This window comes from Schistosoma mansoni (genome assembly GCF_000237925.1).
Source record: "Schistosoma mansoni, WGS project CABG00000000 data, supercontig 0037, strain Puerto Rico, whole genome shotgun sequence".
Taxonomy (NCBI): Eukaryota; Metazoa; Platyhelminthes; class Trematoda; order Strigeidida; family Schistosomatidae; genus Schistosoma; species Schistosoma mansoni.
Window position 1 is genome coordinate 686,619 of NW_017386026.1, and position 16,143 is coordinate 702,761.

The 16,143-nt window shown below is 36.0% G+C and overlaps 1 protein-coding gene across 1 annotated transcript; it reads left to right on the forward strand.

Annotated features, from left to right (window-relative positions):
* Positions 1 to 394: 394 nt before the first annotated feature.
* On the forward strand, positions 395 to 5,324 carry Smp_004350 (ubiquitin-conjugating enzyme E2 l, putative). Its single transcript, XM_018790735.1, has 4 exons — positions 395 to 442; positions 2,011 to 2,109; positions 3,377 to 3,563; positions 4,689 to 5,324. The coding sequence occupies exons 1-4, from the start codon at positions 413 to 415 to the stop codon at positions 4,841 to 4,843; spliced, it is 471 nt and encodes a 156-aa protein (XP_018645976.1). The 5' UTR covers positions 395 to 412; the 3' UTR covers positions 4,844 to 5,324.
* Positions 5,325 to 16,143: the final 10,819 nt, after the last annotated feature.

A 16,143-nucleotide genomic window follows, 5' to 3' on the forward strand; every position in this document is an offset into this window, starting at 1 on the left:
CCTTCGACTGAATTATCTACATTTATTGGACTTTTGAAATCCCGTGTTGAGGGTAGTTAGTCCATGTGATAGTCCTCAATCACTTCTGTCGTTAACCGATGATCCACCCTTTCGTGTGCTTAAGAAACGAAAGCAATAATTACGCTCTTCTAACGACCTAGACGTGGATCACAGGGATACAGCATTTTGCCATTTCGGTCCAAGAAATTCCTAGAGTTTGTATACACGTTAATTAGGACATAATTGTTCCACTAATAAATTCTTAAAATCATATATACCTCCAGGTCATGGCATTGTTTTCAGTTTCTTGACGATATACCTTGCAAGCCTAATTTATGTAAGAAATCAAATATCATGCTCGTTTTAATATGTTTGTATTCAGCGCTAGGTTTTGTTAGGTTTTTCGGCGCTAATGTCTGCTGCAGTTCGTAGGTTAAAAAAGGTTAGTTGTAGGTGTACTACTTACTTTCATCACTAGTTAGACTCACTACTTAGTGTCTGTTTATGTGTTTTCATGGTGTCTCTCCCAAGCTACTCAACGACGCTTATCTTGTTGCACTGTTAGTCACTTGAAAATCATTTACCCCACATGTATCTATTGTTCATGAGTAAAAAACAATATAAATTTGGATTTCTTAGCTAACGCCAAGCTCACTATTCTCCGTCAGAAAGATAAGAAACCTTTATGGTGTAAAGACGGTATTATCCTAGACTTCAGTCTAGGATAATACCGACTTAAGAATCCTTAAGTCGTTTGGTTGATATTTCACCACCATGTATTTGTTATTGATTTTAAACTCGTTCGTAAAATCTTATATAAGTGCAGAGTCAAAATAGTAAGCTGGTTGAAAATAAACATTCATCACCTTTTGTTTTTAAATGTGAGGGACACTGAACATCAAGTTGGTTTGAGAAGAGGGTATGTACGAAGATATGCTAAAATTTGAGGTCTTGGGGATGCTAATTTCTGAGTGCATCTACGCCATTTTAAACAATTCTGAATCTTACCTTTCAGTGTCTAAATTCACTAACGGTGGTTATCTCCCGTAACACAGTCCGGTAGTTTGAGTTTACTAGCACGATTCAATTCGACGGACAGATGTTTCTTTGTTGCACCTTGATCCAGATACCCCTAGCTTTCCTATGACTCACTTTAGCCACCGCTTGGTTACTAAATTACATCAAATTCATGTGGCTAATTGTAGTGCTTGTAAGGTACTACATTAACCCAACCCTTACTGCTACCTCGACGTAGTGGTCGGGCTTGCCTATCGTAATAAACTAATAGAGCTATACTGGCTGAAACAATCGTTCCTCAAGGTCCTATCATGTCAGGCCGGTCGGTTAAAAAGCAGTAAGACTAAAAGCAGCAAACCCAAGGTCCGAAGGCGAAGTCATACTGCTGACTGTACAGAGGTGTGACGGCAGTAAGGTGTTTCCTTCAGACAACCAGCATAACAGCGATGCTACCTTCTCACAAGGAGGGTGGGGTTAGAAAAGGTCGACCCTAAAAACGCACACCTCGCCTTATCCCATGGATTTCCGTCTCCAGCGGTAAGGTCCCAACAAGTACAGAGCTAGCACGGAGATTATTCACCAAAAGGTCGTGTATGACCGACCTCAGGCAGTTGTCTCTTTGGCACTGCAGTCACACTCTCAAGTCACCAAAACCATTTCTAACCCAATTTCATTTTCAGGTATTTCTGGAAGAACCCTTCCACGGTGTGGGCAGCCAGAATGTAATAACTGCCCTCATACCTCTAACAGCAGTCAAGATCATTGAGGTACGATAACTTAGGTCGACTCATTCCCCTGCTAGGATCCGAATCTTTTCAGTTACTTAGTAAGTGGATCACCAAGTAACTACATTGATAAGTCAAGATATGTGATATTATTGAAGATTAGACTCTTAGTGACAGTCTGTAGTCTTTATACAATAATTGTTACTCAAAAAGTATTGGGTTCTTCCATTTTCTTACTTCCAAATTCTGTTTGTTTGGGGTATTACAGGAATATGAAACTCTTATCAACTCAAGTATCAAAAATGTGATTAGAAATGTGACATATGATGAACCAAACTTCCTAACATGGACTGGATTCATAGTTTTGGTAAGCACAATTTTCGACGTAAACAATTTCACGATTTAAGATAAATATGACATTAGTTATGCTGCCTTAAGCAACAAATGACTGTAAATTTGTTGTGTTCCAATAATCCGGAAAGATTTAAGGGATTTGTTTTTTTTCACAAAACAGTGTCATTAAAATTTACAGTGTGCGTAAATGCTATTCCAGGCGACTCTTAAAGTATATTCACGCTATTTGCTCATCTCATGTTATGTTAATCGCGTTTAGTTGTCAAATATGTTAACATATGCTATCAGTTTAGTAGCAAACTATACGTACTTGTATATTAAGGAGAGTTCTAATGTAATTTTTACGTCTAAATATGCATTCGACAAATAATTTACCATATTCCATACCAAGAAAGTATTCAATTCTCTTAAAGTAGCAGTGACTAATATGGGCATTTATTATTATTATTATTATTATTATTATTATTACTACAAAGGGGCATCGAATACATATGCACCACACAAGTCTCTTGATTTGTGTGTGGGCTCTGATACTTCCCGGGTGCCCAGACCGAACCAGGTGGTTTTCTTAAGAGGCCAAATCCGGAGCCTTCGACCTAAAGATCTGATCCACAAGGCAGTGGATCAACGTTAGGAGACGCAGTCCCATGGTAGCCGGCGACCAACAACAAGTTCATACGCCATTTGTTCCATCAGGATACTGGAGCCCATGTACACCATTGGTTTGGAACCAGGGTTTCCAAACTCCCCTAGATGGATCCTCCGTACTAACCGACCCGGTTAAAGCTCCGGACATTCGCTCTCCGTCCTCCTAATTTCGTGAACAACACTCCTACCACGAGAAGGCAGTGAGTAGGGCATTAACACGATATACATCTACTACTTATAGTGATATATATATATATATATCATTAAATGTTTACTTAGTGGTACTGACACGTACGCGTATTAATCGTTAGGACTATATATTTTGATTAGTTCCATGTATTTATACACCTGGTCATAACGATGGCTTTTACGTAGAATTATGACTAAGCTAACCAACATTCATTATGTTGAGATTGGTTTTTTAGATGTTGGGACAAAATTTTTTAGGAAAAACTTCATGTAACATCGTTACCAGCCTGCACGTTGCGCTTAACAAACATATAAAAGTCCACTATTCAAATTAAAATGCGATGTAGTGCCTCCGGAACAAATCGTACGTGAGTAAAATAAATATAATGGAAAATATGTTTATATAAATAAGGTATTGTGTTTTTATGTTTATTGTGATTTAGGATGAACCTCCCTATAATAAGGGTGCTTTCAAAATTGAAATCACTTTTCCGGTTGAATATCCTTTCAAACCTCCTAAAGTGATATTTAAAACACGCATATATCATCCAAATATTGATGAAAAAGGTCAAATATGTCTACCAATAATTAACCCAGAAAATTGGAAACCTGCTACTAAAGTAGAACACGGTAAGTTTTGATAATTTTATGTGAATGCTCAGAAAATATTCAGTTTCGTGTAGAGGTGGTAAGGTAGTTTTATGCACAATATTTCATTGCGTTGTTTTCTATAAATAAACTGTTAATCTATCTTTTTATAGTTTAGATATTTTTCATGTTTATTATGGGCTATATAAAATACGTAACTTTTCAATTTTGGACTTATCACATAACTGTTACCTAAATGCATTTTGATATAATCTTCATACTAACTTGAGATTCATGCACCTTATTCAGTGTATTTTTAAGTAAGATGCATTTTCGAGTATGGTGCAACCAATACTCCACAGCTCATTCATAAACGAAAGTTTTTCGTGCTCAAATTGGTTTGCAGTGTTTTGGCTGAACATTCGTAATCATTACTATCAGATTTTAGAACTGTATTCTGTATGATTTCGTAAAAGGATTCATTTAAGACATCCCCCCATTCGATTAGTAAAACTTAGTCATTGGTTTATTACCAAGATGCACTGTCTAGAAATTTTGTATATAATACACTTTAAATCTTAAAAGTCAACAAAACTTCTCACGATTATTGTAATTATGTTAATTGGTTCATCTATTACTTATTGTTTTGTATATTTAATCTTAAATATTTGGTCAAGGAGGTATTATTTTCAACTCCAGGTTGTTTTTTTCTCCATTATCTAGTACATATAATAACTACATTTGACTTATGAGTCGAATTTATGTAATATTTTGGCTAGAATTAGAAAGTATGTTATCATCATTTTTAAGACTTATCGATTATGAGTCATGTCATGGTCATGTGAAGTGTAGGCTTACCGAGTAAATTAATTGGTATTTAACTTTTAGGTTTAAACATTGCTTCATTTTCATTTGAGAAAGTAAGTTGTTGTTTCCAGCTTCACTGCACTCGCGAATTGTGGCTTAAATACACAAACGTGTACTTGGAATAAATTAGACTTAAAAAATCTAGGTCATTAATGTGTCCGATTTAAGTCTGATATATTTTACATTTAAAGTGTTGGGTTCGGAAAATGATTTTAAAATTCGTCTTAAATCTTCAATCTCATCATTTTCGCTTTAAAATTGCTTGGAAACGCTTTTACTGGGTGTTCACTTTATTTACAGTTATTCAAGCACTTGTTGCAATGCTTCATGCACCGGAAGTTGAACATGCTCTACGTTCAGACTTAGCTGAAGAATATGCTAAGGATCAAAAGAAATTCTTCAAAAATGCTGAAGAGTTTACGCGGAAATATGCGGAGAAAATTCCAAATTTGTAAATTTTGTAATAACTATTACAATTTTTTTTCATTATCTCTTCGTGATCACTTCATCTTTTATTTTGTTTCTTTTTTTTGGTCCAAAGTGAAGTATGTTTTTCGTAACTTACACTATTCCACTCATAGTTATGTTGTTTACATTGGCTTGTACACAGTTCAGATGTGTGTTAGTGCCTGTATTGCCACTTTTCTTTTTGATGTTAGGAAAGCTTTTAGCGATATTCATTAGGAAAGTGTATATCGCCGGCAAAAAGTATAGAGTGATTAATACATCACTGATCTTCAAAATGTCAAACTAAGTTGACGTATAATTTCATTTAATTTAAATCATTATTTCATATACTTCTGTTGATACTACTAATATTTCAAAATCTTTTACTCTTCAAGCTTTTATTCTATTTTGACCAATGCATTGTGTTTCTTTAAAGTGCACAAAAATAATTGCATATATCAATGACATGAATGCATATGATTCCAACTTATTTCATTGAATTCATGATTTGAGGGTGCTGTTGCACAATCAGCGTACAGACCAGTTAAAGAGAAGAACTTTGAGATTTTTTAATGGTTTCTTCGTTGTACTGCGAAATAAACGATCCGTTTAATCAATAGGATTTGATTAGCACTAAGATGGACTTGACATAGGCCACTATCCACTTATCAGTCAATCGTAAATACATCTCAGCACGAATAGCTCACTGGTTACATCTGCGACTGTGAAGCTGGGTAATACATAATCAAATCCTCCAGGGTGCATCAGTTCCCTTAAGATTACAGGTACATCTTGCTAACAAGTGTCAAATGGTGCGAAACACTTATCCAGAGCTTCCTATTGACTACCTTCAACATCTCCTCATACCCTATGCGATCTTGAGTTAATTAGACTAGTCCTCTCATTGCAACTTGATCAAAAGAATTCGGTAGGTACTTACTTATGCCTGTTACCCCTCGTGGAGGAGCATGGGCCGCCCACCAGCATTCTCCGTCCAACCCTGTCCTGGGCAATCCTTTTCATATCTGCTTCTATTTCCCGGCGTAATGTGTTCGTTGGCCTTCCTCTTTTCCGTCTCCCTTCAGGATTCCAAGTTAGGGATTGCCTCATGATTCAGTTTGGTGATTTCTTTAATGTATGTTCTATCCACTTGCAACGTTTTCCCCTAATTTCCTCTTCAGCTGGAAGCAGATTTTTCCTCTCCCATAAAACGCTGTTGCTGATAGTATCCGGCCAGTGAATGTTGAGTATTTTGTGTAGACAACTGTTTATAATTACTTGTACCTTCATGACGATGGATGTAGTAGTTCTCGAAGTTTCAGCTTCGTACAGTAGGACTGTCTTGACGTTCGTATTGAAGATTCTCACTTTGAAGTTAGTTGACAGTTTTTTAGAGTTCCAAATGTTCTTCAATTGTAGAAATTCTGCCCTTGCCTTTCCAATCCTCTCCTTCACACCTTCATCCGATCCTCCTTGTTTATCAATGATGCTTCCCAGGTACGTGAGTGTTTCCACCTCTTCCAGAGTTTCGCCATCAAGTGTGATTGGGTTGGTGTTCTCTGTGTTGTACTTGAGAATCTTGCTTTTTTTGTGTATGTTGAGGCCTATTGATGCAGAGGCTGCTGCTACATTTGCTGTCTTCGTCTGTATATGTTCGTGTGCATGAGATAGGAGGGCTCGGTCATCTGCGAAGTCCAAATCGTCTAATTGGTTCTGAGATGTCCATTGTATTCCGTGCTTCCCCTCAGATGTCGAAGTCTTCATAATCCAGCCAATCACCAGAAGAAAAAGGAAGGAGGAGGGAAGACAGCCTTGTCTGACTCTATTCCCTACTGGAAATGCATCTGTCAACTGTCCTCCATGCACCACTTTGCATTGTAGTCCTTCGTATGAGTTCTGGATAATGTGGACAATCTTTTGAGGAACTCCATAGTGTCGAAGAAGTTTCCATAATGTTCTCCGGTCCACACTGTCAAACGCCTCATAGTCAACGAAGTTGATTTATAGTGACGAATTCCACTCAACTGATTGTTCAACGATGACCCGTAGTGTTGCAATTTGGTCTGTGCACGACCGATCCTTATGGGATACCGTCTGTTGATCTCGAAGTTGGGCGTCTACTGAGTCTTTCGTCCGGTTCAGCAACACTCTGTTGAAAACTTTTCCTGGTACTGGCAACAGTGTGATGCCTCTGTAATTCTCACATTTGCTCAGATCTCCTTTCTTTGGTATCTTGATGAGGTATCCTTCTTTTCAGTCCGTTGGCATTTGTTCCTTTACCCAAATCTTCTTGAATAGAAGGTGAAGCATGTTTGCAGTTACTTCAATGTCTGACTTCAGCGCTTCAGCTGGTATATTGTCAGGTCCTGCCGCTTTCCCGCTCTTGATTTGTCTGATGGCCATCTTGACTTCTTCGGTCGTTGGTGGAGTGACAGATATAGGAAGGCCAGTGTGTGCTGCTTCGATGTCCGGTGGATTCAATGGAGCTGGCCTATATAGCAGTTCCTCGAAGTATTCCGCCCATCTTTTTCTCTGTTCTTGAATCTTCGTGATTGTCTTTCCTGCTTTGTCCTTGATTGGTCTCTCTGGTTTGCTATATCTCTCTGCCAGTTTCCTCGTTGTACTATATAGTTGTTTCATATTCCCTTCCCTTGCAGCTTTTTCCGCCGTCGTTGCTAATTCTCCCAGGTATTTCTGCTTGTCGGCTTTAATGCTTTCTTCACTTCCTTGTTTGCTTCTGTGTAGTCTGCTTGCGCCTTGACTTTCTCTGCTCGTGTTCGACTGTTGCTAATTACTGTCTTCTTGTTCTTCCTTTCTTGAGTCTTGTCCATCGTTCCCATAGAGATCCATTCCTTATGATGAAGCTTCCTAAGACCCAGAACCTCCTGACACGTTGAAGTTAGTGCTTCTTTTATCCCTTTCCAGTTGTCCTCTATCGTAGTTTCTTGTTCTTTCAGTAGATCCTGTAAAGTTTACAACCTGTTGTTGAGAATTAACTTGAATTCGTTAAGTTTGTCAGTCTGTCGAAGGAATGGTGTATTGAACCTTTGTAATGCTGTTTGTCCAGTGTTTCTTTAGCTTCAGTCCCATCTTGGCCACAACCAGATGGTAATCTGAAGCTATGTCAGCTCCTCTCCTGGTTCTCACGTCTTCCATTGTCCTTCGGACTTTTTTGTTGATACAAATATGATCTATCTGGTTCTCTGTGGTGTGATCCGGTGAGATCCATGTAGCTTTGTGTATGCGTTTGTGTGGAAATATTATGCCGCCTATAACCAATTTGTTGAATACACATAGATTTGCGAATCTCTCCCTACTTTCAGTTCTCTCTCTTAGTCCATGTCGTCTAATTATATCTTCATATCCTGTGTTGTCCACTCCGACTTTAGCATTTAGATCTCCGATCAGGATGGTGGGGTTCTTTCTTGAGTACTTGGCTATGATTGATTGCAGCTTGAGTAAAACTGATCTTTATCGTTGTCGTTGCTATCATGGGTGGGTGCATAACACTGGATAACATTCATTGTGATCCCTTGCTTCTTTGTTTTGAATGATGCTTTGATAATTCTGGATCCATGATATTCCCATCCTACAAGTGCATTTCGTGCTTCTCTGAAGAGCATTAGAGCAACTTCCTGAGTGTGTGGAGCATTTTCCGCTTCGTAACCGGAGTACAGCAGCATCTCTCCCGTACCTAGCCTTTGTTGTCCAGCTTGCGTCCGATGGGTTTCGCTGATTCCGAGTACTGCCAATTTGCATCTCCTCATTTCCATTGCTGTTTGACTGGTCTTCCCGGTCTCCCACAGTGTCCGGATGTTCGATGTACCTATAAAGAGTGTTGCTCTGGTTGTTAGAAAGCATCGGCCTCTTGACTTCCGAAAAATCTCGACTTTCATCACGAGGCGTCATAATTATTCCTTTAATTCCCAGGGCAGAGTTTAAATGGTTTGAATTATTTTTTCTGCTTAGCGTTTTTTAGCTAGTTTTTCTACGGGATGGGGTGGCTAACCCCATGCCCAACCCTCCTCCTTTACCCGGGCTTGGGACCGGCAGTAACTCTAGAAGAGCTATAGGCGGAGTTAGAATTCATTTGGTGCTAAGAATAATTTAACACACACGACATGGATCACTCATTGATCGATTACGTTTAGGGCTTTGTTTTTTATCTAAACATTAGGTTATGTCAAACAAGTGCAACATATATCTTCTAGAAGTCTCTATCGATCCGATCTTTTGTGCTTCATGTTTTGTTTAATGAGCATGGGGATAAATAGGTAAAAGTCATGATATATATTTCTACCTTAAGAAAGCAGATAAACTTTGTGGTATTGTCATGTATATTAAAACTAGTACTCAGCATAAACAGTTAAGAGTGATTTTTCTTAACAAGATCTCAAAAAAGTATCATTCATGATGAAACTCGTATGTGAGGAATGTGAAAGTTGTTTCAAGCGAGTAGAACAAATGATCAGTTCAGGCGATTGTAGGGAAGTGATCACTTGGAAACCTTAGTGGAAAACGAAAAGTGGGAGGGCAAAAAACACATTACGTCGGGAATTAGAAGCAGATATCAAAAGAATGAATAGCTACTGGAAAAGATCGCCCAGGACTGGGATTAATGGGGTATCATGATCAGTGGCCTATGCTCCTTCACTAGGGGTAACAGGTGTAGGTGATTTAGAACTACAAGTTGAACAACCTCTAGTGCTAACAAATCATATAAATGATTTTAAGCGATGTTCTCCAGAGTTCTAGTGAGAAGCTGTGACTGGTGAATTTCAACCGTATTAAGGAGAGATAAATATCATCGTATCAAGTGGTGGTAAAACCTACCACAGTTAAATGTATACTTTTATATATGATACTGAATAAGATATAAAGTGATATTCGTTGAATCCAGTGACGATTAATACCACTTGACTAATTTAAATAAAAAAAGTGCACAAGTTGTCTGTATATTTATAAGTCTATTAAATACAATGATGCTTAACAAAAAGTTTAGGGGTGTGAAAGTGGGTTTCAATGTACTCTTCTATCAATTACCCTTAGACTAATCAAGAACATTATTCCAATCGTTCAATGAAGAGCCTACTTTCTGATCAATAAGCGGTGGTTTTTCACTAACTCCAACTATTTCGAACAGAGGGTTTGAGCTGTTTTTGGGCGTCAGATTGTTCGTAAAAGTAACCCACGGTTAAGTCTTTTGACAGCGGGAAAAACAAAGAATCTATTCTTTGTTAATTTCTGAAACTGTTGTACTTAACTTCGTGTGTAAAACTCACGTGTCTGCATTAAGTGTCGCCACGTGCTAAATCTAAAATCCTGACTTCCATTGCACTCGTTGATAGCTGTTTAGTCATCATGGATATTAACTTTTGGTTCACTAAATAATTCACTTATTCTGCATACTTTGTGTCTGTGATTGCATTACCTCAATTTACAGTCTTATTTAATAAGTTCAATGTAACGAAATAAGTATTCAGACTAAGTAACTAACAATGTACTATTCATTTTGATAAAGTCATGCTTCGTCAGTTGTTACCTAATATCAATGTTTCTCTAAAAATTTGATTAGTCTTAATTTTTCTAGGCGTTTGAAAAAATAGCAAACGATTTGTCTAGGTATGTTTCGTTATAGCCTCTTAAAATCATCAAGTTTTATCCATATTCAAATTATCTGTGACAAACATCATAGGTGTGCCGTTGATCAAATGACTGTCACGATGTTTTGACCATAGGATCTAAATACTATCCATTATGTGTTTATTCGAATGATTGATTACTTGAATCCATGAGAATATACTATGTACATGTATGTATTTGTTCATCGATCAATGTACTGAAATATTGTATTGAGTGCTGCATGTCGTTTGGTATAGAACTATGTGCATACAATATAATTTCAGTTAGGTTATCTGAAATATGCAATGATAATGATAGAGGTTGAAAGGGGATTTTAATTGCACCACGATTTGAACAAGTAACCTTTGGGCTGTTTGAAGTAGATATTTATGTACTAATGATTGATCTTTATTAAGTAAATGTCGTGATTATATACTAAAAAACCAACTGTCTTAATAATTGTGCATAAATAAAGCATACTTTAGGTTGCTAGGACTTTTCCAATCATCAATTAGTAAAGTATACATGATTGATATTCATGGAAGCATTTCGATGTTAAAAATCTTTCAAAGCCTTTAATATTTATCTTTCAGTAATTAAATGTATTAGAGGGTTAGTAAAATTGATTTTAGCGGATTCGGCTGAAGATCAAAACTTGAAAAACGATAATCTGGATTGTCGTACTTATTTTTTCAGTGCAGTTCAAAATGAACTGAAACTTTCCAGGTCTTAAAAAAAGATTCGTGTAACAATATGTACTCTACCCGTACAATGTAATTAGAATGATAATGTCTCGACTAACGTGTGCTTTGATCTCGACCAAGTTAGAATACACCGATTGGTCCATCTTCAATTAGTCAATGGTAGTGCACGAATCAGTACGGTAGATGATTCTTATGTACATTTTTATAACTGTACCTTTGTTCAATTTTATCAAAATGTAAATTGTTTCCTCTTAATTCTGATTTGTCGAGCTTTGAGTGAAGTATGATATCTAAAGGATATGAGACAGTAGAGAAAAACGTAATTTATGTCTAAACACTAGACATTCACAATTTGTTTTACAAGGAACTTGTATTAAGTAACATGTGATTATTACTTTTCTATCGACCAATTCTTTTGTTGACTGACAAGTAGGCAATTAAATATAATTAGGTAAGTTTTATGAACATGGCAGAATGCGTACAAATTCTCATGAACTAATTCATTAATGATAGTTATCACGCTGTTTTAGATCATTACATGGCTTATAAAATGTTAATAAAGAATAATGATCTCTGCATGTGATAATCTATTCTTATGTTTCTCTTCTTTCACTTAGTCACTAATCATCATATTATCTTAACTTATATTTGACTCAGTACAGCTTATCGAACTGCAATCTAGTTGTAATCTCTTCCCGTAACGATGTTAAATGGTACATGGAAATGCTGTGAGCTTTGCTGGAATTGTTATTACTAAATGTGAATACAGTTCACATTATGCAAGATAATATTAAATTGATTTAGATATCCCATGAGTAACTAGTATATGCTTACTGTGAAATACTTGTGGATGTATTACCGTATAAATCAATATTGTTACTGAAATATGTGATCGGTTAACTATTTTAATGTCTTATATGCTCACCTGTAGTTTAAGGTCATTCGAATTGTATGTAACCAATATTGTCGATATCACTGAGCTTTATCGCACTATATCCAAGTACTCGGGGGTATTAGGACTCAGTCTGTATGGCTTTACCATATCTTTGGGCAAAAATGTTAGCAATAATTATTTAATATAGTCCTGTTGATAGTATCTCCTAGTCGTAATCATCATGTTATTTAATCCGGATGAGATTAATCGTCTGTGCGTACCATACAAGTAGATGATGTGGTTGACATGGTTCCAAGTTGTAATGAAGTAGTCAAAAGTGTATCCACTTGAATACTATTTTTAATTATTAAGATGGTAATGATCTTTAACTTAAGCTGGTTTTAATGGTTGTGTTTTCTAAGCTCCATGGAGAGATTATCACAATGTTTATTGCTTTTTGTAGTACGTTTTTATTGAGTCTTCAATTTGTTAATCCATATGTAGTAAAACACGTTTCAAATAATCAGTTTTTTTACGAATTTACTGGTAAAGTTACTAAACTGTCTTAACTTTCAGTTTAGATATGTTGGCAGATAATAACATGAAGTTGAGAGACTGGGGGTTAGGTGATAAGCAAATGTAGATTTCTTTTAACTAATTCGCGTCCAAATTTAGTCTCAATGAACAAATAATTTCGAAAACTTATTGGCAATAAGAATATTGGTGAAAAGGAAGAGTCAATTAACTAATTTCATAAAACTGAGGAGAATAGTTATCCCACTAATCCATGATTCGTCTAAATCTACTATAATAAGGGCATTGCGATCATATGGTTTTCATAATTCATATCTCACCGTTCTCCCGATTTTTAGGTATATCTAGGTTAGTATACCGTAAAATTGCAAAGCAGTTGATTCCCATTTTAGAACTACAAATATTAGCTGTAAATGAACATGTTTTACTCTCTTTAGAATGCACACAAAATCTATCAATATTTATTTTCATTTCATAAAAGGTGTAATAGTTATTGTAACTAACTTCTGACCACTAAATCACAGATTATGCTTTCAATTTATTTACTTTAGCTTAAGCAACCAGATATCAATCACGGGAAATTTCAGCCACCAACTAGTATACACTCATCACCGAGTTACATTACTGTAAATATTTTGAAATTTCGGATGTAAAAAAGCCGCATAATCCTGATTAATGTTACAAAAAATGTGATCTAGGTGACAAAAACGTTTAGGCTGGCTAAGTAGAGCTATCAAATATGAGCTACAGACATCAAACGTCAAGCGGTAAACTAGTGGTTAAAGCACTTAGATTTCAAGCAATATATTAGCCACTTCAGTCTGAGCGATTAAGTCGTGTCAGCAAACCTTGAAACGTGTCTTGAATTAGCTCCACAGAGAGATACAGTAAACAAGTAAAATCCACATCTCATTTGTAGCATAGGCTAGACATCCGTCTTCCATTCAAAGAATACTGAGCAACAATTTGTCGTTTTAATTTATGGGTGTGAAACATGGCCTCAGGTCGGCACTTGATAATAGATGGCTCCAAAGTATTTTCATGTATGTTGGTGTCACTAAGTGAGCAACACTGCAGTAGAGTAAGGATGAGAAACTGAATGGTGAGGTAGTGAATCTTCATCGACTGAAGCGGGTTGGGCATGTATCGCGTAGTCTCAGACACCACCTTAATAGACGACGTTAGCTGAAAGTTCGAAGCAGCCAAAACACACATGTCATCACCTCATGAAGTCACTGACTGTTAGATTGGGCCGTGTAATGGCAAACTAGCTGGAGTCTGGGTAGTTATCATTGACAGTGGTTGAAAACGTCGGATGACATGGCTCAGAATTGATAATTATGGTACAGATCCATTTACTTTGTATTCTTCTCGATCCTGAGTTTCGAAATGATCCCATACTTTTTATCCCAACAATTCATTTCTGGAGTCACATGGTATATATTTAGTCTTTCTTATTACCACTAATACTATTACTACTCTCGGATCTGCGCTGACTATTTCATCCAGATAATCTGATATGGCAACTCGAACGAATAAACGTATACGCCAGGTTTTACATTCCATTTAACTGACTGACTTATAGTTTTATGAAAGATGTTACTTCTGCAACTGATGTAACAAACTACGACTCACTTCAATATTTCCGAAAAGAGTCCTTCTTAAAGCAAGTTTTAAGTTGAAAAAACTTTAATTCCAATAATTGTATAATATATTAATAACCTAGTCAGTTACCGAATTGGCAAGTGATTAGTCAGAGAAATTAAATCATTACACATATTACACCAACCATATACACAGATTTCTGACAGAAAAGCAAAACCCGACAGGCATTGTTGAAAAACTTGCAAAGAGTGAGAAGGTAGACAGGTCTATAAACAAAGAAAATTTAATCTCCAAGAAAAAAATAATTGCCACTTCTTTTCTGTTCAACATCTTTGACCGAATTTAATTTGTTGATTCTTGGTCTAGCATTGGTTGGATCACGTCGAAATGTTATATCAAGTGATTGTAAAAATTTATTCATGCCAGTAACTAAATTTTGTGGTCTATAATCAAAGTGAAAAAATATAGAAATTAGAGTACATCATGTGATAGAAATTTTGAAAAAAGTAAATTATTGTATCCCATTCTTTTCGATGGAATTGTCGAGCACTCATACAGAATTAAGTATTCAATTGATAAATACAGTTATTAATAAATAATACTGTTTAAAAAGATCATAGTCCCATTCTACATACTATCGGTTATATCTTGATACAAAAAATGAACTTCACAAAAAGGATGAAACATACATTATTACATCTTAATGTTAACAATGAACAAGAATTGTATTCCGTTTGAGTGTGTATGCGTGTGATTACTTAACTGATTTTCCAAGTTATTCATATATGAAGTTGGATTCGATATAAGTTGGTTTATGAACACAAATTTAAATTTGGTGCAAATATTTGGGTTGCATTGAAAGAGAAATTATTTAATAACAGTAGGTGGTGAAACATGAATTATCGTCAGAAGATAACTGTAGATTACTATTCAAGAGCTAATATTACCGAATTATATGTTAAGTCTCGTGAGTGTCCCAACAGAAATCAGTTATAAACAACATGGAATTTGGCACAGATGTACGTCACCTCAAATTGTAACACCATATTAGCAAGAGATGAAATTAACAAGATTATTAGTAAAGGAGTCGAAATAACCGTAGTTGCAATGATAATGAAGAGAAAACTTTGAGAATGTGATATAAAAAATACAGAATGAAAGAATAATGAGATTCAAAATATTGACAATAAAAAGTATATGCATCTACGCTATATCACCCGACGTCTTCAAACACTTATCGCAGTTAATGAGTGAGCTTGAATCAAATAGTTTGCACTTATCAACATGGGTCAAACTAACAGTCAATGACTATGGACTAATGGCATATATTGGTTTGTCAGAATGACTCTCTTTTAGCTTAACTCCTACACCATTTAACATTGCCCGTTGAGGTAGGTGATAGTTGAATATATAAGCGTCTTGGTTAACTCAGTCGACGAAAATCTAGTCTCAAGCGTTAACCTTATCAATGGACTCGATGAGATTGGGTTAGCAAAAAACATCTAGGATGATGTAAAAATATTCTTTTTCACTTACTATTCATCATATTTAAAAGTTGAACGATGAGAGTTAGTCTGCAGACAATTTTAATGGAACGTATTTTCAACCCAAATATCTAAGCATGAGAACCTACATACTTCATTTTGGGTAACCGGGTCGTAGTACCAAATAGTCAACATCAATAATCAATGTATGGTTGCCTTAATTCCGAATACAAAATAATTGAGCTTGGTAAATGATGAGTTGCAAGATACTGTGATGCATCCAACAATTTGAAGAATGAATTAATTTTGTATCATTTTCTGCTGGAGACACATGTTAGATGCAAGCCGAAAATATTAGAATTTTCAGAACTATTCTGCAGCGAAATATCATATCCACTTTTATGTAATTATTAAATATGTTCTTTATGATACTTTTATATTGCCCAAATTGTATGCTTTTATTTAAATCAGTGACTGATGATATG